Genomic DNA, 23,213 nt, shown 5'->3' on the forward strand with positions numbered 1-23,213 from the left:
CTGTCGTTCTTGTCTGTCTGTCTGTATTTCCATTAATTTTTATCTTTAAACTAAAACTAGTTAAATGCAATGTCTAACATTAAAAGTGTTAGATTTAATATCTGACAAAAAGATGGATGAGTGAAGTCATTTAAATAGTAAAGCTATAGATCAAACATATAAATGTTAGATTTCGTTTTGCCAAAAGATAGGCATAGAGACAGATTAATTTACCATTTCTTTTTGAAGAATGTTAAGAGAGAGAGAGAGAGAGAGAGAGAGAATGTGTGTGTGTCTTTGAATGTGTATGTTCGTGTATATAAAAATGGGTTAAGTAGAATTTAATTTCTTTAGAATACAAGGGGTGAATCTACCTATCAGTTTCGCAACTGTTTACAGCTTGACTCCGTTTTACATTGTCTTTTTGTGTATATGATTGCTTCTTGTCCACCAATGGGGCAAATGTCAGAAATAGTTTTGAGAAATGATTTTATAATATTACTGCAGGTGATAGACTTTTATCGAACAGTGGCTACTATGCCTCTCACCCGCATTGATGTCCACTCGCTGAAGGACTTTGCCAAGCAACAGACCGTCATAGACGTGGTCAGTGATGGCAAAGTTGGACTCGACACACCCATCAAACTCGAGACGTATCGGGACAGGGTTTCTTGGTTCGCCATCTTTTACAAGTACATCCCGGATGCTGTTAACCTGTCTGGGATGAAGTACGCTTTCAATCCAGCTGAAGTCAGGTGGCGAAGGTAAATATTAGTTGCAGCATTTTGTATGCGTAGAAACTTGTCAACGATGTAATATGTAAACATAATAGTTATGATTAAACGGTTGAAAAATTAACTCTTAGATGAATGAATCTTGGTGGAGATTCGTCACTTAATAAACAGAATGATGATTTTCAACCATGTGTGTAGCTGCGCCATTGATACTTTTCTTGAATCTTTGAATTTAGTTTATGCTGTTTGTACTGTTGTTACCTTCCAAGCAAACTGTCTGCCAGTCTGTGTGATATGTGGTAATAAGTTTTGCATAGAGAAGCTTATAGTTTCTATGTTTCCCATGTGTTCTTGGTGTAAGTAATGATGAATGTTTGCCAGCAATAATTGATAACTGGGGAACACGATTGTTCTATGTTCATCGTGTCACTGCCGACAACCAGGGATAGCCTGGTGGTAGTGTTGCTGCCCGGAAAGCAGCAGATGACAGGTTCAAGTATAACTGGTTCTCTCTTTTTCCCGACATATTTGATAATTTACAGATCAGCAGTAGCAATCTTACGAAAAAATAATTTGTAGAGGGAGGCAAAGTGAAGAAATTTGCACGTGAATGATTATTACGGTACAGACAAAATTCCAATACAGTTATTTTTCATTAGACGTGATATGAAAATCACAAATTATTCGATTGTAAAAAATATAATTTGAAACAATTTCTACTTTTACAGGACCATTTGGCTACTTGTCGTTCTCGCATGTGTCGCTGTGTTGACCCAGCAGATTAGTAACAGGATCCACCATTTTCTATCGACGCCAGTGAGTGTGGACGTGGTCTACGCGTACGAAGACTCGGTACCATTTCCGTCCGTCGCCATTTGCAATATCAACGTCTTCAGGTAGGCCGATTGTACTTAGAAATTCTCAAACATACGCACACACACACACACACACACACACGTCCAAAATAGGATAAAAATAAGTTAGGTTTAGGGAAAATGAATTGGTTACACTGCTCGTAATCCCGTAGGTTCGTTATTCCGAAGGCTCTTTATTTCTGGAAGATTCATTATTTCCAAGGTTCATTGTTCCGCATTTTATTTTCGGATGAACTAATCCTCGGAATAACGAACCTTCGGAATAACGCCACAAATTTTCGGATTAACGAACCCTTTTTCATTTTCGGATTAACGAACCTCTGGCTATAGGGAATTTGCGTGTTTCAGATTAACGACCCTTCGAAATAACGAACCTTCGAAATAGCGAACCTTCGGAATAACGAACAACACCCAATAAATTGAAACTCAAGAACTAGCATACACAAACAAGCAACCACAAAGACGCACATCAGCAGCAGACAAATTACTTACAAAGTTTATGCGCAGGACGTGATAGATAGATTTCACATTACATTCAGGGATATTTTGTCAGTGACATTCATTGAAGGGACTTTCAATTCGGAATATCCAACTTTGTCGAATGAGAATTCTCTCCCCTCCATAAATCATCCAATCGTCCATCATTCGCCTGTTTGTTTGTACTGGACTACATACCGACAAGCGTGCGTAAAACTCATTTCCAATACGATGACAGTATTTAAAAAATACGCTTGTTTGCTTCTACTTAGATGGTGCTGAATATACTTCAGCACGTATGTCATATCCTCGGTCTTAATACGTAGTAAAATGAACGTGAGCCTTAATTTTTCGACCGTTTCTTTCTCTTCACGGTGGTCATTCTGGTCAGTTTGCAACTAACATGTGCACTTTCACTAGAATCTAACCACTATACAAATACTAATTTGTTTGATTAGCAAGGTGTGTTTTGCGAAGCCATGATGGTGCCCTTTCTTTGGAAAGCTAAATTATCTCCGAAAATTATTCAACATGTAGCGTTAAAGAAAAACTCTAATACGTCATTGACAGGACTGCATGCAGTACAAGTTCGATGACGTCTGTTAACTGTGTTTGAATTTGAAGTCACTCTATGAATCTTTATCCCACAGGTCGTCGCAGCTGACTGATCCGAGAATGAGAGAATTTCTCAGACGGTTCAACCTATTAGCTCCCGACCCGGAACTGAACGTTTCAGAATACGAGTCTGTTCTTTCCTCATACGAAATGACTGACATGTATCTCACCCTGGCCCATCAGCTGAATGAAACCGTGTTGGCGTAAGATGTGTGTCGTCTTTTTCAGTGTGTTATATCTCGTTCTATATCTATATATATATATATATATATATATATATATATATATATGTTATATACATTTATAATCTCCTATATGGGTGTATCTATATATATATATATAACTATGCATATATATGTTTAACACACTCTATGTACATTGCATTTTCAATCAATGTGATAGAAGATAATTTGCAAGATTATGTACTTAAAGATGCGATAGGAAAACGGTTGTTAATATGCGCTATAGTAGCGTGAATCGTGTGTGTGTGTGTGTGTGTGTGTGTGTATGTGTGTGTACGTGTCAATGTGATCTAAGTACATATAACGGGAATTGATCCTGACCGCAATATGCGCGGTGTCTCACTGTGAAACATAATATAAGGGGGAGCAATGATGTTGCTTTTTAACTTCTCCTTAAGTTTTTTTTTCGGTCTGTAATAGCCTTATATGTGTCTAGCCATAGCAGATAATGGCAATAACAGTTTCAGGATGGTATGATGCGGCATGATATGGCAGGTACAATACCAAACAATATACTATTGTATTATTTTGTCAAGAGATTCAGCTCACTTCATCAATAAACAACTAGTACTTCAACAAAGAAAACATATCATTGTTATCTCGTCAAGTGAAATACGCTGTGTATAATAAAGATACGTATAAATGTAATATTTGTATTCATGTGTTTGGTGCATATGAATTAATCCAAGTGTTTTGGTTACTTCATTCAATTTTGATGATCATGATGAACTTAACGCCTTCTTCCTTTGTTTCTCTTGTTCTCATTTATACAAATATCTATATCCATATCTTATCATATGATGTCAAACATTTTACATTATCCTTTCCTATGACATCACATCACATCTAATCACATCACATCGTATCACATCACATCACATTATATTACATCGCGTCGCATCGCATCACGGTCATCGCATCGCACCACGTCACATCACATAACATAAGATCACATCACTTCACATCACACCACAATCCCCACACCACACCACACCACGCCACAATACATCACATCACATCACATCACATCACATCACATCACATCACATCACATCACTTCACATCACACCACATAACTGACCACACCACACCACAACACACTCCACATCACCCAATCACATCACATCACATCATACCACTCCATATCACATACCACACCACACCTCACCATGCAAATCACATTACATCACATCAAACCATACAATACCGCATACCACACCACATCACACGTCACCAAATAAATTCACATCACATCACATTACATCGCGTCGCATCGCACCACATCGCACCACATCACATCACATCACATCGCATCGCATCACATCGCATCACATCACCACACTTCACATCACACCACATAACACACCACACCACAACACATCACATCATATCACATTACATCACATTACATCCTATCACATCACTTTACATCACATCACATCACATCACATCACATCACATTACATCACATCACATCACATCAAACCACACAATACCACTTATCACACCACACCACACCCCACCAAATCACATCACATCCATATGACATGACATATGACATGACATGACATGACATGACAAACCTCATACGGTAAATCACTGGTGCAGAATCAGCTGGAATCAAAATTACCAGAACAATTCTGTCCTGACTGTGAGGATGACCGACTGGGGAGTGTGCTTCGTGTTCAATGATATCGACAACGGACAAGAAGGTCTACGAGTATCCTCTGCAGGTGTACTTATACCTACCAAAATTAACACTCTTTCCTGTGGCCAATTAATGTAAACCTTACCTCGGTTTTGTAATTTCATATGCTTACCATGATTACCATGCTTACCATGACATGATTGTACCTTACTCATCCGGGTTAAGACACGCTTGTTACAAACATTTGTGCTTGTAATGAAGTGCTCCAAGCATTTCCAAACTGAGCGCACGTAGTTATGTAATATCATATTCATATTTGCTGGATATAAGTGTCATTGAACCTGAAACTTGAAACTTAATACTTGTATTGTTACGAATGAATGGATGAATTACTGGACTTTTACACGAATTGCGTGGATATCTGCCCGAACTCAATTACGAGAGTGACTGTACATTAGACTTCCCTCCAATTGAAAACTTATGCCAAATGCAATCATCTTTAAACATTATGCTTAGAACGCCCAATGTCTCTCTTATCCAGTTTTATATTGAAGGTACATTGCTATATTGGGATGCTACTTTAGGACGCCAAGGGACTCTGAAACTGGAATACTACGTATTCATAAATAAATCATAAATCAGTATCATCGTTATCATCACTGTTCCAATTATTAATCTTAACATCAGTCACTGTTGTTCTCTTTCGTTTCATCAGGAAATTCGAGAGGTCTAGAAATCTTTTTGGACGTCTTGCAGACGGAATATTTCTTCCAGCCAAATATGAGAGTGGCGGCGGGATTCCAGGTTCTTCTCTACGACCGTGGAACAGAGCCCTTGGTATCAGGACAGGGATTTTCCATCGCCAGTGGCGTGCAGACAAACGTTGGGGTCGATATCATTGAGGTTGGACACTTTTGATAATGGTCTCGTTTTGGTTGTTTCTGTTTTCCTTCACTGTAGTTAGTCCAGATAGATAGATAGTTAGAGATAGATAGATAGAGAGAGAGAGAGAGGGACGGGATGGGGAGCAAAGACAGTCTCATCCATATTAGTTCCGAGTGTGATTCCAGATGCAATGCTCGCTCATTTATCCCAAGTCAACTTGTGGTTTACCCAGAAATGCGACACACACACACACACGCACACAAAAAGATACATCCGAATCTTTCAATTAACACTCTCACTTAATATATTATATCGGTAATTATTTTTAAAGCCAGTAATGTTTCCTCGTCACCTGCTAAAGGAAGAAGACCTTGTGCTCTCACAATGATCACTCTAAGTCATCCCTGTGAAATTAATAATGGGCATTTAGCAATCCTCTCGTATTGACTGTAGCATACTTATTATACGTGTAAACCAATTAAAAAGTCATGGGATCCCGATAGAACGGGGAACACCCACCAACCAATAACAGTGAGTACAATGTATAAGCACAAAGGCTATCTTGTCATTTGTGAGATGTGCGTTATGAATACGAGTGACTTAGCTGAATGAAAACAAGTATTGAAAATCGAGTACTAACCGAAAATTACTCACTCTGCATTAATAAGAATATTGTCCCATAAGACACGCCAATACAAAAGGATCCGGAAGGCGCCTACGGCTGAGCCGAGAAAATTGAGCTCTACTAGTATTTCGATCGAATTTCTGTTTTTTGACAAGATTTTGTCATTTGATTCTTCTATCATTTGCCGAAATTTTGAATGTTAATGATCAAAGCAAAGGCAAGAATTTTTTCTGGGCCATGATTTTCCGACTTTCAACAGAACAGAAACGAGTCCGAAGATTTGGATTTAGCGCCGCAGATAGACTCCGCCTTATAGCATTGAGGGAGTGATCTTATTGGTCAGTGCGTTGCATCCTGGTTACTAATTGTGACCCTGCACCTCAAAACAAACAAAAAGTCGCCAGACATGAATTTTTAGTTAAGACCATATTCTGAAAGAGCAGACTTTAAGCTTTAAAATGATGTATAACTGTTGCGACACGGATTGTCGCCCCTACACGGATTGTCGCCTCCTGCTCGGGGCGACAATCCGTGACGGGCGCTGGCAGCACGGATTGTCGCCCCCGTCACGGATTGTCGCCTGGCGACAATCCGTGACGCTTGTGCAGTTCCCAATTTTTGACCTCGAAGGCGACAATCCGTGTTGGCAAAAAATTTGTTGCGACACGGATTGTCGCCCCGTCACGGATTGTCGCCCCGGGCACGGGGTGGTTCCTCCGGTGTTAAGTTTTGGTGGGATGGGTCATATGACTGGTAAGTTATGCATATGTGTGTGTGTGTGTGTGTGTGTTGTGAGCTGCATGATATGTGATGTGTATGATTTGTTGTGTTTGTGTGTATGTGTGTGTGTGTTTGGAGTATAACAATACAATATGTAGGAACTGTGCATGTGTGGTGGTTGTATAGTGGTAGCGGTTTGTTTGTCTGTGTGTATACGTGTGCCTGTATGCTTGCGTGTGTATGTGGAATATAATGGCGCTACTGTGGCAATTCAAACGCCTTCAGAGTGTATGAGCACGTGTTTAAAGAATTCACACCAGCGTTGATCTAAAAATAGTATGGGTGTGTCAACCAATATCAGCGGTGAGGCGGGCTAGGCGAGAGAGAGACCGAGAGAAAATACATACGAGGGAGGTACCCTCCCCAAATGTTATTTGTCTTTGTTCATTTTTCACTGCAGTCATTTTCTTCCATCAGTCTTATAAACTAGAACGTCCATACCACTATTCTTTGTCCCAGAATAGGTTTGGCATGCTCTATGCATGAGCGAATAATTTCCACAAGCCGTAAAAAATTTGTCAATCGTTAGTTGATTTTAGCACAAACGAACTGCCATTGCACACCGCTAATACATACGTAATACAAACAAACACCAACAAACACTCAAACAAATCCTCATAATGCAAGTAAACCAACTCAACACTTTTTTCCTTGATATTTATTGATTTCATTCAAATCATTCATAAATCGACCCATTCTGGGAGTAACATGAACACACAAAAAAGTTACAAATGGCAATTCGAAACACAAACAAATCCATTTGTCAATTTATACCACAAATAATCTCACTTCAACATAGATAACTCGATTGTAGACCAACCCTACTAATAATTTCTTCACGAGAAAGTTTTGACATGTATGGCTCTACCAAACCTATATTCCTTGAATATATTGGTTTGGATCATGTAACGCCTTCTTACTTACAAGGGCATATACATAAAAAACACAAATACATTACACAAATCTAGAATGAAATCAGTCATAAAAAAACCCGACCGCCCCCTCCTGAGCGTTCGGACGAATGAGCCTTCAGAACAACAAACTTTTGCAATAACGAAATGTAACTCCCTTCCCACATACCGACGCACACCCGAACCGATACCACATTCCTTCCTGATGAAACGATTTCCCAATGTTGATAAATAAGACATAATGGACCGTATGCAGAAAAGCAGCATCCGCCCGCACGCAAGCTCCACTCCGAATTCATATACAAATCTGCCAAACAAACTCATCAAATTCAAAGTTGCTGATAAAATCAATATCAACGTTTATGCCAGCAACAGCTTACTAGGTGTCCCTCCCCACGCGCAGCTAAAAAACACATACGCAAAAAACTGACATAATAAACACTTTCTTCCATTACACACACACGTACACACACACGCACAAACGGACACTAAGTTATCATGTGCACGCGCACATACACACTTCCTTGAAACCTCACCATGACTTCTTACATGGCATGTTTGCATGGATGTAGCCATGTAAGTTATGTGTTAGTATTTCAATGACTATGTCCAGAACGATATTACCCACCAAATGTGCTTCGAGGGCGGGCGACAATCCGTGCCGCCAGCCCTCGTCACGGATTGTCGCCAGGCGACAATCCGTGACGGGGGCGACAATCCGTGCCGCCAACGCCCGTCACGGATTGTCGCCCCGAGCAGGAGGCGACAATCCGTGTAGGGGCGACACAGGCGACAATCCGTGACGAGGGCGACAATCCGTGTAGGGGCGACAATCCGTGTCGCAACATATAACTCAAATCAAATGGACTCTTCTAACCTATCAACATATTGGAAAGAAAGCACCAACTCAGGAAAAGTGTGAACTGAGAGTGTCCATTCAAGCGCTAAATCTTTTAAACCGTGCTGGCTGTCCGATGAATGGGACCAAAAAAAAAAAAACGGGAAGTAAACCACCAGAGTAACAACAATGAAGGGATTATCAGATTAAACTGAAATTAAGCATGCCTCATTAACACATGCTGTCCATAATTAGTGCCAACTTTCAAAGCAGTAGCGCTAAACTTTTAAAAGTTTTTAGAGTTGAAAATGAAGAGTGTGGACAAGGTATTTCAGAAATGAAAAAAGGGATTCTAAAGACACACCTAATCACACTATTCTACCAAAAATGTTCAAGATAAGCTGCTTAAAAAATACACTTTTCTGCCCGTTTTATGATACCAAATTTTAGCATAATGCAAAAGAAGACCCGCTCTTTCAGAAAATATGAAAAAGTCAAGTTCGGCTAGGTTGACCAATTTCACTTATTTTCAGTCCTCACGGAAAATCAATGTATGCGACTTTATGTTCGTTTTGAGGTGCACGGTCACAATTTTTGTGCGTAGACCGCTGCGCTAAGCTGGAATATGAACATCGCAGAGTTCAATTGCTAAGAGCATACCTTCTATCGTGTCGGAAGGAAAACTGAGAAGGCGATTTTCTCGAAACGCTGATATTTTAAACCAGTCAATATGTTCGTTTAAAATCTTCGATATCTCCACAACCAAGAACGTTTATGAGTTAAGTTATACATGGAATTAAAGAGGGAGAGTAAGGCAATAATGTCATGTCATGATTCATAAAATCGGCCTCCCCCTACATTTAGATCCTTTTGTTGTAGTGGGTCACCCCCGTAAAATTACCACATAATTAATAATTACCTTGTCCCACAATCTTCCTTGTACGTGATGCACAGATGACCAACCTGGAAGAACCCTATGGACAGTGCAGGAACAAAACATTGAAGTACTCCGACAGGTATTGCCACATCACTTGTGAGGCAGAATGCAAATCCGAGTTCCTGATTGGTCAATGTGGTTGTAGGACGATGGCAATGACAGGTTGGTTAACGTTGATGAGATCAATTGAAATGAATTGATTGGCGTTCACATTTCGCGGTTTCGAAGGGAGTGCATTTTTTTTTGTTATAAAGTTCTTTGATACTGCGCTAATGTAATCCCTTTTGATGATGTCAGAGGATTTCCCCCTGATTAATTGTGAAATATATATCATCGTTTGTTGATTGACATACTGGACAAAGAACAACAACAACAAAAACCCACATGTCCCTCTTACCGTGTCCTGGCGCAGTTAATGAAAATGAAATTAATGTCGTAGGAAATTACAATAATCATTAGAGAATAAAAGGATGGCAATATCTCCTAATAGTCATAAAATGACGGATTTCACGTAAACTTCCTCTACTGAACCTGTGTCTGTATCTTCCCCAAGTAATACTATAATGTTATTAAAGTGGTATGATTCTGAAATGTAAATACAATTGGCCATTGTCATTCTTATTTTCATCTTACAGACTTTATTAAATGGCCCCCAAAAAGTAATCAGACACAAATATATTTAGGACAGGCTTAATAGAACTTGAAATCATTAGCTAAGAAAATGTATTTATTTGAATGCACATTGCTAGAGTGGATATCATCTCAACAATGAAGTAGGCTTCCTAATCCTCCAACATTTTGACGAATAAAAATGATATAAATGGGTCTAGGCCAAGTAATTATTTCATTTCATCTTATTTCATTTCCGACAAATTCAAAGTGTACAGTATGGCATTTGCATATAAATAAAATCGTGTACAATGTTACTTTTGCATATTCAAATGAGATTCAAATGCAAATTATTTTTGTTTACAGTAAAACGATAAGACCTTGAAGGCTGACACCTTTGATATACATTTTGTCTTCTTCATCACATCCTAACAGGCAACGCCAGAGAATGCACATCATATGAGTACTTCACATGTATCCTGCCTCATTCACGTAAGAATCTAAATAGACAATACCTTTTTCAGTCTACGTAAAAAAGGGAAATAAAAGTCAGAAGTGGTTTGATATGCATACTCACTACCAGGTATGAAACAACATCATGCCAGAAAAAAACAGAAAAACTATGATTCTTTTTTTTAATATTTCAAACCGTCTTTATAATGCTTCAATCGTGACCTGTACATCACTTTTATTTACATCAATGGTAAACATTTCATGTCGGTGCAAGAGCACTTGTAGTTGCACAGTTCGACATTGCGAGCATAGTTTACGACGTATATTTTAACAGAGAGTTCTTTTTTTTTCTGCCACAAGAAAATTTCACATCGGAAGCTTGTGACTGTCCTTTGCCGTGCTTCACCCGAGAGTACGTCCCCTCCGTTTCCTTTTCCAACTTCCCTTCTGATTTTTGGGCAGATGTCGTCGCCGGATTATTCCAAGAGACCCGTTCAAGCATCCAGTAAGTGATTGCTCCGTCGGTAAGTTATTCTTCCCATGTATAATGACTGAAGCTGACTGCTTGAGAAATCAAAACTAGGAATTTATGAGAAGACCCATTTGAGTAATTGAATAGTTTAGCGCATGCATTGTGTCCACTTAATGGTGGTAACAAGGAGAGATGTATATCAGATATTTTACACCTCACAAATTCAATGTGAAAATACTTGCTTAACTTCGGAACGGAGCACAACAAAATAAATTAATTAAACTTGTGAAGATAAAAAGGAATTTACAACAACGGTATTACAAAATTTCACAATTTTTCTACTTCTAATAACCGAGTGAATGTCACGAGACAGAAAACCATGAGTCAAAGAGCCCACGAGTCATACAGTACATGAGTTATACAGTCCAATGACAGCTCACGAGTCATACACCCCATGAGTTCGACACTGTAAAGCAGACACGTCGAACACGTGGGCTGTTTTTACCTAGTGTTGAACTCATGGGCTTTATTTACCTATTGTCGAACTCCTGGCAGCCTGGGCTGTATGACTCGTGGGTGTCGGTCTCGTAGGATGACCCCTAATGGCCTTATTGGGTAGGAAACAAACAAACAAACAAAAAGGTAGAAAGAAAAAGACCTATGAACTTAGTCGGCAAAGTGAAGCTTCATGCAGAACAAGCAGGAATCTCATCAACCGTATTACTTTGAATATAGCTTAATGTTTTGGTGTTTCACGATGTAATTTTATTTTGATCGCAAGTAAGGACAACTCGTGACATTTTCACTACTTTACAAAGCGGAAAAGTACCAGAATAGATTATATTCTCACCCAATCTCATTATTGCCAAGTTAAAGGGTTAGATGTCGAGAAAATTTCTAAAGGAGTTCTGCAATGTGAATTGTGTTATCATTCTATTGCTGCTGCTAATGGCCATGACCTATATGGCTTTGCCTTTTATTTCATTCTACTCGCCTTTTAAAAAAGATGGTTTGCAATGTTGTATTGTCTACATTCTTTAAAAAAAACTTCTTAAATAAACCCACGTTAATTTTATTGGATGAACTGAAAAGGACAATAACTTTGGTAAAAGTTTGGACATGTATTTTTTAGTCTATCAACCTCACTTCTCTCTTTCGCTGTATAACCAGGAAGAACCTGTGTGCCCTCACTGTTTATATGAAGGACCTGTCCATCCAGAGAATTTCTCAGCAAGCAGACTACACATTTGCCTGTTTGATGAGTAAGTGAAGAACAATGTAGCAATATTTGTGAGATGTGAACTATATGAGATATATATTATGTGTGTATGGATGTATTTATGGATGTGTGTGCTTTTGTGTACAACACGTAGAACGAAAGCAGAAAGGCGCAAACAGTGCATTCCTGAATTCAGTATTATTAAAATGTAATTGTGCTGGCTTTTTCAATGTTACGATGTCAAGCTGAAAATGAAGTAGAGATACAGTCAACTGTAAGAGTATTATGCTGCCAGTTAATAAGCGCTAGTTTTAGAATCTCGTGGAGGGGGGGGGGGGCTTTTCAACAAATTGATATTAAATATCTCATTTCTCGCACAATCGTATTAGCACAATCGCATTGTAAGTGCTCCTGAAATTAACGGAATTCTTATTTGAATGACTTTCAAACTTGCGCCCACAGATTCAAAAGGTGCAATATCAATATTAACAAACGTATGAAAGTGTCAGAGATCAATGCACGAAGTGAATTTTGTTGTTGTCTTAAAATAGGCAATTGTAACAAACTGACGAGCTGCATCATAAAATGTATGAACCACGTTGCTTTGCAATACAATGTCTGGTAAGATTGTATTAGGAATATAATGATAATTCATGTTACCACAGGACACTGTGATATCAAGTTTAGTATAATGAGATTGAGAATGATACTGCCTAGAATTAAATTTGTATATCTTAAATGATAAAATTAAATACATGTATCGTCACTAATTTTCTGCATATCCCTCGCAAATTTCAGGTGACATTGGAGGATCACTCGGACTATGGCTAGGAGGGAGTGTCTTGACCTTGTTTGAACTCGTCGATCTCATCGGATATTCGGCTTACGTGCATTCCAGGAGGATACCAACATCCAATCCTTAGATCGAACCAACAATCTCAAAACAAAATTCAGAGTTTAATTATGTTCACGTATATCACTTACGTTTTGCCAAACTCCATGATGTAACATTTCCCATGAATCCCCGAGTCAAAACAAATTATATCAATTTTACACTTCAGATATAGAGCAGTAGTATCACGGTAGATATGACGAATATTACACCTCCAGCATTACTATGTACAACATATTTGCATGTCCTTTAGAACTGTTTGACTATCCAATTACTTAACTCTCTATGTCACGTATAGTTAAATCACTTTTTCAAGTGATCTTATGGGATTGTCGGCCAATAGTTAGGGGTGAATACTATGGTAGAGGTTGTCATAATGTGATACATTCATAATATTGTTCTGTGTATTGATTGTTAAATGCATTTGTCATTATTGTGATGTCCGTATGTACATAAGACGTGGAATACCTTATCTATTCATCTTCTTTTTTTTTTGTTCTGAAAAGAAATGAGGAAGAAAAACAAAACATTGAAAACAGTCTTGGCTTTTCACTAAACAAAAATGTCTAGCCATCCCGACTTACAATTCTGAATCTGAGAAATATATCTTATACACAAACAGTAGCAAAGATATTAGGCCATAAATTTGACACCAGAAAATGAACATATTGTATTAAGTCAACTGCTGGTACAAGATCACAACTTTTCTTCAATTACAATTAGTTAAAGCAAGAATTTATGACTGCATGATAACATTCACAGTCGAAGCAATTGTTGACTCGACAAACAAAATTTAATGATATCTTCCAGGGTTTAGTGTTTGGATAGGGTTAAGTTTGATTTCCTTTATGAACGGCTACTTCATTTAACACATAACTCAATCACAAACCTTTGATAAACTCATTTCAGGAGAGAAACTTGAGATACAAGGAGAGAAAATGAATATCCTTCTTCATATATTGTACCATAGACTCATTTCCCCCTTTTTTCTTCTTTTTCCTTTTTTTTTTAATTTTCGTTTTTCCTTCATAAGTTAATTTCATGTCAGTTGACATTGGTTTATTTGATTTTGTGTACGTATTTTCCGAGGGTCCCATACCCTACAAGCTTTGCTTTTTAGTGGGACCCTCTATTTCCATTGTAATCTTTGTATTATGTATATTATGTATATACCTCAGAAAGGAATTTATGTTGTTACTCGTGACCACTTATACGTTTTCTTTGAAATTGTTACAAATATGTTCTGTAAATGTATTGTAGATAATTTTCCCTGTTTATTCAATGGAAATGGAAATAAGATTGAAATAAATTGAAAATTGAAATTAAAAAGAAATGAACAACTGTTGCTCTATGCCGACATGCCACATCATATTATCTTGGCAGCTTCTATTATGACTTATCGTTGCATTGTACAATGTATATATATATATATATATATATATATATATATATATATATATACATTTGTACACATCCGATAATCAAGTTCAATAAAAAGTAATGTATTCCATTCTATTTTTTCCTAAAGAGACTCAAAAGAATGGATTTCATTGTTTTCTTTGTGTGTGTAGGCGTGTGAGAAGTTGTGGCGAGGCTGTCTGTGTGTGAGTAAATTTTGCACATGTTGCTTGCGCCATGGATTGTGTGTAGTGGGGAAGTGCAGCCGTGCTCAGCAAGCTGCTTCCTTTTGATGTTTGTCCATTCGACGAGTACACATGCATTACAGCAATACCTGTAATGTGTTTGATTTAGTGCTGTTATCAACTTCATTTTAGCACACTTCATTACGGGGAGATATTGTAATCCTACAATCAGGCAGTTTACTCGCCCTAAATCTATAGCCATCATATGACGCTTTCGATCTAATTTTGGTCACATTACGTTTTGTATGTCATATTAATTAGTCGGATAGTCCGTGGATCTATTTGTTGTGAAACTAGGTAGACAGATCGCATTACTCGACTTTAAGTGAACTCTCCATTCCATGGACTCTCTACATTACACGATGACACAGTTTTAGAGTGAACCTATCCTAATCAATCAAAAAGTTGTGGACCAGTATGCTTGTAATGATTTGGTTGTAATCTCCATATTCATCTTTTCTTTATTCTTAACAGAACCAATTTAAAGGAACTATTTACCATTTGGAGCAAGTATTTCTACATGTTCGAATTATCACATTTGATGCACATGTTTAGGTCAGTTGTATCACAAAACATCCTATCATAATATCTAAAGATTTCACAATAAAGCTTTAAAAATAGAGAGTATCCCTACGTTTCTCAAATCATAACTGTAGGCAGCTTATCCTACATACAACTTTAATAAAACTATATGTTCATTAATTTGTCTTTATATCTATGTATTAACACCTGACATTGAGTATACTTAGCAATATGTTTATATCGGCTGTTTCTGTCCCTGACTTTCATTTTAAAACTATTTTGAAGAAGTAAATCTGGGTTTTTGTTTCACCTGAAAATTGTAAATAGTGCCTATACAGTCAACTCTTTATGCTTGAGAGCAGACAGAAAAAAAAAAACAGAAAGAAAAGTAGAAGAATATAAATGAAAACAAAACAGAGCCAAAAACTGTACATGAACATTCACACGACGGACACATGCCAACCCAAACAGATACTGAACATGACGCCTGACATAAAGGTGCAAAGGTTTGAATGAAAGGCAAAAGTTCATGCGATTAACATATATCAGTCCTTTTACAATTACCATGGTAGGCCTATTTATGGAATACATCAGGTTGGGGAAAAAAAAGAGAAGAATCCACGCAGGGAAATAAAAAATAATAAAAGATAATCAAAATGATTTCATCAGCTAAAGAAGATTCTGACTATTCATTTTTCTCCTTGACAAGACCATGTATTTTATTACCACCAAAGTGTGTGTAGATGAACTGCAATGTATCGAATTGTGAGTGGAAGGAAAAGTGAAATCACGATAGTAATTTCTATCATCCGCCTTTATTGAGCTTTTATTGAGCATTTCTCTGCTCTTTTAGCCGAATTATACAGATCGAGACCTTATCAATATAACCCTGAGCACTCGACGTTTCCTCATTAATTTAAGATTATGATGTGGAGTTGGCATTAGCGCGATTTAAAAGGGGGTAGAGAGGGGGGGGGGGGGAACGAACGTCAATTAAATACCGAACAATATTTGCCTTCCGTTTTTAACGAAAGCCGTTGGCATGGTGACGAACCGAAAGGATGGCACCATCATCGCCTAAAGATTAATGAACGTTCTCTTAAGAGGAGATCGATAGCATTCGATTCCAGATCGCCTGCACAGGGAAGAACATACGTCATTTAAAAACTGAGCTTAAAGGATTTCCTTTAAAAAGGTAAGATTTGCACTATGTTCATATATTTACTCTTTCCAAGCTTCCAACATTCTTTGTAAGCATACTTTCCCTTGTTTTTCCCCATTCATTATGGCGCCAAAACAATTTTGTGGTGTATTTCCTCGGTCGTTGTTGTTGCGGATGGTGCGTTATTTGCGTTGTTATGCTCAAGGGAGAATAGAATTGGTCGACAACCTTACATAAGCCTACATGGCCAGTTTAGAATGCTCCTTTCCATCACTTTTATCTTAAAGGCATTCCAGATGAAATGAAAAAAAAAAAAAACAACAACAACTCAGCTTCAGTGCTTCAAAATAGTTCTTAAGAAAGAGAAACAACCAGTGTAAAAAAGGTTAATCAGTACAAGCAATGTTAGGTATTGTTGAATATACAAAATGTGAACAATAGTTTTGATACAATTGTCGAGATTTGATCGTCTACAGTTATGATTTATTGAGAAAAACAGTGATATCTCCTTATATTTCAGGTTTTATTGCAAAATTTGTATTGGTGCGATGTTTTGTTATACAACTGACTTACACATTATGCATGAGTTTATAATAACTCGAACATCTTTAAATCACTGCTCCCAATGGGTAAACGGTGCCTTTAATTGCCAAAAAAAAAACCAACCAAAAACAAAAACCAAAAAGCACAACAAAACAAAACAAAACAACAACAAACACACAGTTGATCCAAATTACTTGTACTTAACGTTTTTACTGTCACATGCAGGTCAAAAGTAGCCCGAACTACTGGTCCCATTATGCCAATCACCCACATCGATGTCCACCCATTGAAGGAGTTTGCCAAGCACCAGACCGTCATAGACGTGGTCAGTGATGGCAAAGTTGGACTGGACGCACCTGCCAAACCTCAGACATATCGCGACAAGGTTTCTTGGTTCGCCATATTCTACAGGTACATTCCGGACGCTGTGAACCTGTCTGGGCTGAAGTACGCTTTCAATCCAACAGAAGTCAGATGGCGGAGGTAAAGCGCTTCTTTGAGTTGATTAAGCTCTATGTGAAATGACCGAAAATAAGTAGTAACAATAATGTGTCAAAGAGCTATTATTTGCTCAAAGGACAGAAGGTCTGGGTCAATGCTCATAGTAAGATACCATGCAAAGGGGAATGATTTTTAGGGATTACTGTATTATTACCTCCTGCAAAATATTACCATTGAGGGTTAATAAACGATCGGTAACAACAAATTGTATATTCAGCAGTTATATCATGGTGATATCCACACACACCTGCTCTTGGTCTTCCAGACTCAGATAAAATTCAAGCTCTCTAGTTTCCTTCAAACGTGTTTTTTTTTTTTTCACTTCCGTATGACTGTAATGTATACATTTATGTGTGTGTGTGTGTGTGTGTGTGCGTGTGTGTGTGTGTGTGTGTGTGCGTGTGTGTGTGTGTGTGTGTCTGTGTGTGTGTGTGTGTGCGTAGATGTGTAGTGTGTAATTTTTGTCTGCTAGACACTCTGCCTTCCATTAGGTTAGCAAAAGTTAGTGTATCCTTCTTATATTAAAAAAAAAAAAACATATCACTTATTCTTTTTAACACAAAATGTAACGACTCATGACGAGTGTTCACCCCAAAAGCTCTCCCCGAAGAAATAAATAAACAAAACAAAGAATAAAAAAAAATTGGGAACATAATATGTCCGGTGAATACCCTAACTGCTATAATGTCAACTCGAAAGCTTGCTACCTGAAATGTCTACGATTTGTTAACATAGCAGTACATGCTCTGCAGAACCCATGTTAGGATTTATTATCTAATTTTGTTTTAATTGGAACATGACTACTTCTCCCTCAGAACTATTTGGCTTCTCATCGTGATCGCATGCTGTGGCGTCTCTACGCAACAGATAATCAACAGGATCCTGTACTATATGTCTAGGCCAGTGAGTGTGGATGTGGTTTACAAGTATCAGGACTCCGTGCCCTTTCCATCCGTCGCTATCTGCAATATCAACGCCTTCAGGTAATGTCGTCGGGAATCCCGCAGATCACAACAATTAACACAATTCAACAATTATTATTGCAACACACAAACTGAAGAAACCTTTATTGGAAAATACAGATGCTATCAGTATCCTTTGTCAATAGAATATTATATTTTTCACGGTTTCTTATGACATAACATTTTTTTGTTGTAAATTCAATCACATGAAGACTTTAATTGTAAAGCAAGTTAACTCCTTTCTTGTAATTCCTTTTCATGAGATATTTGTGCTTTGTCCAGTTTGGAAATTAAGAGAACGTAAAGGACATATGGATTTTGAAAATGATGATGTTAAGAATGCTCCTTGGTATGAAAAGAGTGATTGTCATGATTGTTGGAGAGGTTTCACTTTGCTCTATCGGGTAAGGGAATTACTAGTACTTTATAATGTTGACATTTTAGAACCCAAAGAGAGTGAGAGAGAGAGAGAGAGAGAAAGAAAGAGAAAGAGAAAGAGAAAGGAGAAGTTGGAAACAGATGAGTCACGCCGGCACCCGCGTTCTTTCCCCTTTTTTCAGGCTATTCAATCATGAGCAATTTGTGGTTTATCATTCAGATGCGTAAATTAATTCTTAACAGATCCATTCCCTCTTCATGTGTGGTGGCACAAAGTTGCTGTGAAATCCAAATTAGATTTTCTCTCCTCTTCATACCACTTTGTGTTTCAGAATAAAAATTCTTACAGGTCCTATTTGCCTTTTGCAGCAGTGATTTCAAAAATGTTCAAGATATCACATTTGATGCATATGGGTAGGTCTGTTGTATGACAAAACATACTACTATATAAACTTTTTTTTTTTCAATAAAGACTAAAATATGAGGAGATATCAGTGTTTTTCTCAATATTTTTTATCATAACTAGTGTTCACATTTTGTGTATCTAACAAAGCTTAACATCGGTCATACTGATTCAAATTTTTACAGCGGTTGTTTCTATTCCTAACACACATTTTAGAACTATTCTAAAGCACTAATGTTGGGGTTTTTGCTTCAACTGCAAATGGTAAATTATGCCTTAAATGAAAGCATAGCGTGGCAAGGAAATCTTGGTTCTTGTGGTTGAAACGCAAAGCTGTAACATAGATTATGAAACAATTTGAATCGATACCCAGAGTAAAACAAAAATGTGTCAAACACTTTTCTAACTTCACAGGTCCTCGCAGTTGAATGACACCGACATGAGGAAGTTTCTAACGACTTGGCAAACGATGGACGAATCAGTGAATGTAACCGAATTCAAGTCTGTCCTGTCATCGTACAATATGACCGACATGTACTACACGCTCGCTCACCAGCTCAATGATTCCGTTAGACAGTAAGATTTATTTCAAATTTCATATGAGATTCTAATTTTCAAAAGCACAGTTTTGTTGATACAAATTCAAGGGAAACTACAATGTATACAACAATATATATACATACACACGTGAAACTAACGTCCAAAATAACTGTGTTATTGGAATAAAAATTGCTGATTAATTGTACATTATTTTCTTATAAGATCTCCCTTCACATTCTCACGATAGAGTAATTCAGGAAAGAACAAACCTCTTAAAGTAAAGTAAAACTTCTGAATTTCTTTTGAGATTAGAGATTTGGCATTGAGGTTGATTTACTGAAAGTTCCTTCGCGTTTCATTGTTTTAAACAATATGAGATATACAGTAAGTAGTATTTGTTGGATTGACATCTTGTGACATAAAATTATCATGGTTTCGTTATGTTGAACTGCGATGCGCTATCATGTATCACGTGTTTATGTAACATCATAAGCAAAGAAGTGTTTTGTATCAAGTTTACTTGTTCACACCAATCGAAATTGCAGAATAGAAAGAAAAAAAATGTAACTGAATATCACGGACTGTCAAGAAGTTATTTTGACTTTTTTTTTTTACCAAAAGTAGTCACAATTTCACCTGAAATTACAGAACTGTCAAGGAAATAATCACCGAGACAATTGCATGCTTATAGCTGTTGCCATACATAATAATGTTTTATTCCACTCTCTCTGTTCCAGTATCAAGTGGAATCAGAGGTATTACGACACTTCTGTCATGACGGTTCGAATGACCGACTGGGGAGTCTGCTTCGTGTTCAATGACATTGACAACGGACAAGAAGGTCTAATGGTCTCCTCTCCAGGTAAGAAGAAGAAACAGTTGAATAAAAGTTTTAGTACTGAAGTCGTGGAGGTGATATCAGGGCTTTATAGCGCGCAACTCAATTGTTGTGATATTATGAAATAGATGAATGTGTCTGTGGGCATTCAGACTGCTATCAACACTGCATTTTATTTCATTGAACAAAGGCAATGAGGCTGTCATGCGTTTTTTCCTTTTTTCTCTAAGATGTCTAGAAATTAAATGCTCAAAGTGTTTTAATAGCATTAAATTGTAAATGAAAGAATAACAAAAACGCATGCACGTGATTCTTGTAAAGGCAGTTTTAATGCTAGAGACGTTTATTTGATACCTCATACAGAACAATGACTGGATAGTCCCCTTTCAGTAACGGTAGGAAGACAAACTAGTACCTGCGTTCTCTTGCAGTTTTTAACCTCATGTAGGAGTCTTCCAGGGGAACTGTCATGAGGTTCCTTATAAATAACATGTATACGCACACTTCCCACCAATCAGAGGAGAGCTGTACTTCAAAGTTTGGTGTAAGATTGGGTATTTCCATTCTCTGCCTTCTCACATATCCACTCAGGGAGGCTGTATGGGTTCGAAATCGTGCTCAGCGCGGAGCAGGAGGATTATTTCTTCCAGCCACAGACGAGATACGGAGCTGGCTTTCAGGTTCTTCTCTACGACCGCGGGACGGAGCCCCAAGTTGAAGGACAGGGGTTTTCCATCGGAACGGGAGTTCAGACTACTGTTGGAGTGGATGTTGTGGAGGTGCGGTATTGTACACATATCTCTTTCTCATTCTCCCGTTTTCGCTTTGCATGTATTTAAGTTGCAATCGAATTCCACTCATCAGTGTTATTATTTCTAATGCTGACAAAAAACGTTCCCAGATTTTGTTGTGTAGAAGAATAAAGTTATCGTATATAGTGTAATTTTGGTTGAGACTTAACTTCAGGTTTTTATCATTTTTTGGAGAGAAAGTGAAAACCCTCTTATGAAATATGAAAGAGCATGTAATTCCATGAGGATTTCAACGTTTATTTGATGAAAACTGATTTTGAAATGGCTGAGATATCCAAAACAGAGTGATCCTAATAAAGTGTGGGACCCACATTTTATTACAATCGTTTCATTTTACTGTGTTTTTGGATGTTTCATCTATTTCAACTCCGATTTTTATCAATAAACTCTGTATTCCTCTCAAAATAGTATGCTCGGTATTATTTCATGAGTGTTTTCTTGGTATCTCGCAAAAAAGAAGAAGCATAAGCCCAATTTTCATCTTCACCGGTACTGTACCATCCCTTGAAATATATGAGCATTACCATTTTGACCTGACAACAGTATGAATTTTGCAGGCACGGTGCATGCGAGTATGATATCATACCATTATTCATAGTGCAACCACAGAGTAACTCACTGCAGTTGCCCTGGTAAGTACGGGGGAGTCTCACAGACACCACCACATAGCATACTCCTTATGGTCCTAGGCGCTCTGAGATTGACGCTTTTAAGAAAGGGCTCACTGTTATATCCCTTCTACATGGCACCATAAACCAAAACTTTCAGAACGAGCAAAATGGAAGTGATCGTGCCAATATACTTTTTTTTTTTTGCACTGTATGCACTGACACTATCTTCTTGGCTTAATCATATGACCACATCGTGTTTTCACCTCATGTCGAGCAAAGAATTTCATCTTGATGTTATGTTCACATATATACATATATAAGCAACACGTGTAAACCTATTACTTCTGTAATCATTCTTTCATTAAATTTTTCTCTCCTCATTATTTGATGTGGTACATGCCCGACGTAGTAACAGTATGCAAACACGTCATCATTGTTGTCATTTTGTTGATGTAATTATTTATTACTTTCTTTATCAATTCGTTTATATGGATCATAATACACCAGATGAGGAATCTGGAGGAACCAGTCGGAGAATGCAGAAATAAAACGCTGAATTATTACGACACCTATTCCTACCCTTCGTGTGCACTGGAGTGTTTATCAGACGTCTACATCAGGCAGTGCGGTTGTAAAACCAAGGCTATGAAGGGTCAGTAAGCATTCTAGACAGCACTTCGCATCGCAAAACCCCTTAGATATGGCGAGATCCTAAAGATGAGATTCTAGCACCTAGCTGCAAAATGACTACACCAATTCAAACTATGAGTATTCCCTACTAACTCAGAAGTATGATAGAACATACAAATTCCTGAATTGCTACTTTTTAGACTAAAAAGTTTGAAGAATTAGGGACAGAATGGAGAAAAAAACCACACGTACATTTAGTCATGCGCCTAAAAATGTCAAACTTGAAAAATTACCTACGTGAATTGATAGGCAAGACCCAATTCCTAAAACTAGCCTGTTTGACTAGAAACAAACAACCAGAATGCATCTGGCTTATCATATTGAAGATGACAAGGTTCCGAATAATTGCGTGCAACGGACATAATGTCTCAACTATATAGCGCAGTTAGCACGTCAATATCAAAATTGTATTCAAGG

General features: G+C 37.7%; 2 protein-coding genes across 2 annotated transcripts; both read left to right on the top strand.

The window, feature by feature from the left end:
• The first annotated feature begins 516 nt into the window (after positions 1-516).
• LOC140234930 (acid-sensing ion channel 2-like) lies at positions 517-13,222 on the top strand. Its single transcript, XM_072314970.1, has 9 exons — positions 517-743; positions 1,442-1,609; positions 2,716-2,883; positions 4,531-4,655; positions 5,286-5,473; positions 9,564-9,708; positions 10,969-11,113; positions 12,251-12,342; positions 13,098-13,222. Exons 1-9 carry the CDS (start codon positions 517-519, stop codon positions 13,220-13,222), a joined length of 1,383 nt encoding a protein of 460 aa, XP_072171071.1.
• A 4,095-nt stretch (positions 13,223-17,317) lies between these two features.
• Positions 17,318-22,766, top strand: LOC140234931 (acid-sensing ion channel 2-like). The gene is made up of 6 exons (XM_072314971.1): positions 17,318-17,544; positions 18,378-18,545; positions 19,720-19,881; positions 20,583-20,707; positions 21,275-21,462; positions 22,614-22,766. The coding sequence occupies exons 1-6, from the start codon at positions 17,318-17,320 to the stop codon at positions 22,764-22,766; spliced, it is 1,023 nt and encodes a 340-aa protein (XP_072171072.1).
• The last annotated feature ends 447 nt before the right edge of the window (positions 22,767-23,213 follow it).

The sequence above is a fragment of the Diadema setosum genome, chromosome 11 (genome assembly GCF_964275005.1).
Source record: "Diadema setosum chromosome 11, eeDiaSeto1, whole genome shotgun sequence".
Classification (NCBI taxonomy): Eukaryota; Metazoa; Echinodermata; class Echinoidea; order Diadematoida; family Diadematidae; genus Diadema; species Diadema setosum.

What these genes read in the sequence shown, in the direction of transcription:
- LOC140234930 (XM_072314970.1), top strand. Translation starts at nt 517, where the DNA reads ATGCCTCTCACCCGCATTGATGTCCACTCGCTGAAGGACTTTGCCAAG. An exon ending in CTGAATGAAACCGTGTTGGC is followed by an intron (nt 2,884 to 4,530) that starts GTAAGATGTGTG and finishes TCACTGGTGCAG; the next exon opens with AATCAGCTGGAATCAAAATT. An exon ending in GAGACCCGTTCAAGCATCCA is followed by an intron (nt 11,114 to 12,250) that starts GTAAGTGATTGC and finishes CTGTATAACCAG; the next exon opens with GAAGAACCTGTGTGCCCTCA.
- LOC140234931 (XM_072314971.1), top strand. Translation starts at nt 17,318, where the DNA reads ATGCCAATCACCCACATCGATGTCCACCCATTGAAGGAGTTTGCCAAG. An exon ending in TGCAATATCAACGCCTTCAG is followed by an intron (nt 18,546 to 19,719) that starts GTAATGTCGTCG and finishes CTAACTTCACAG; the next exon opens with GTCCTCGCAGTTGAATGACA. An exon ending in CTCAATGATTCCGTTAGACA is followed by an intron (nt 19,882 to 20,582) that starts GTAAGATTTATT and finishes TCTCTGTTCCAG; the next exon opens with TATCAAGTGGAATCAGAGGT.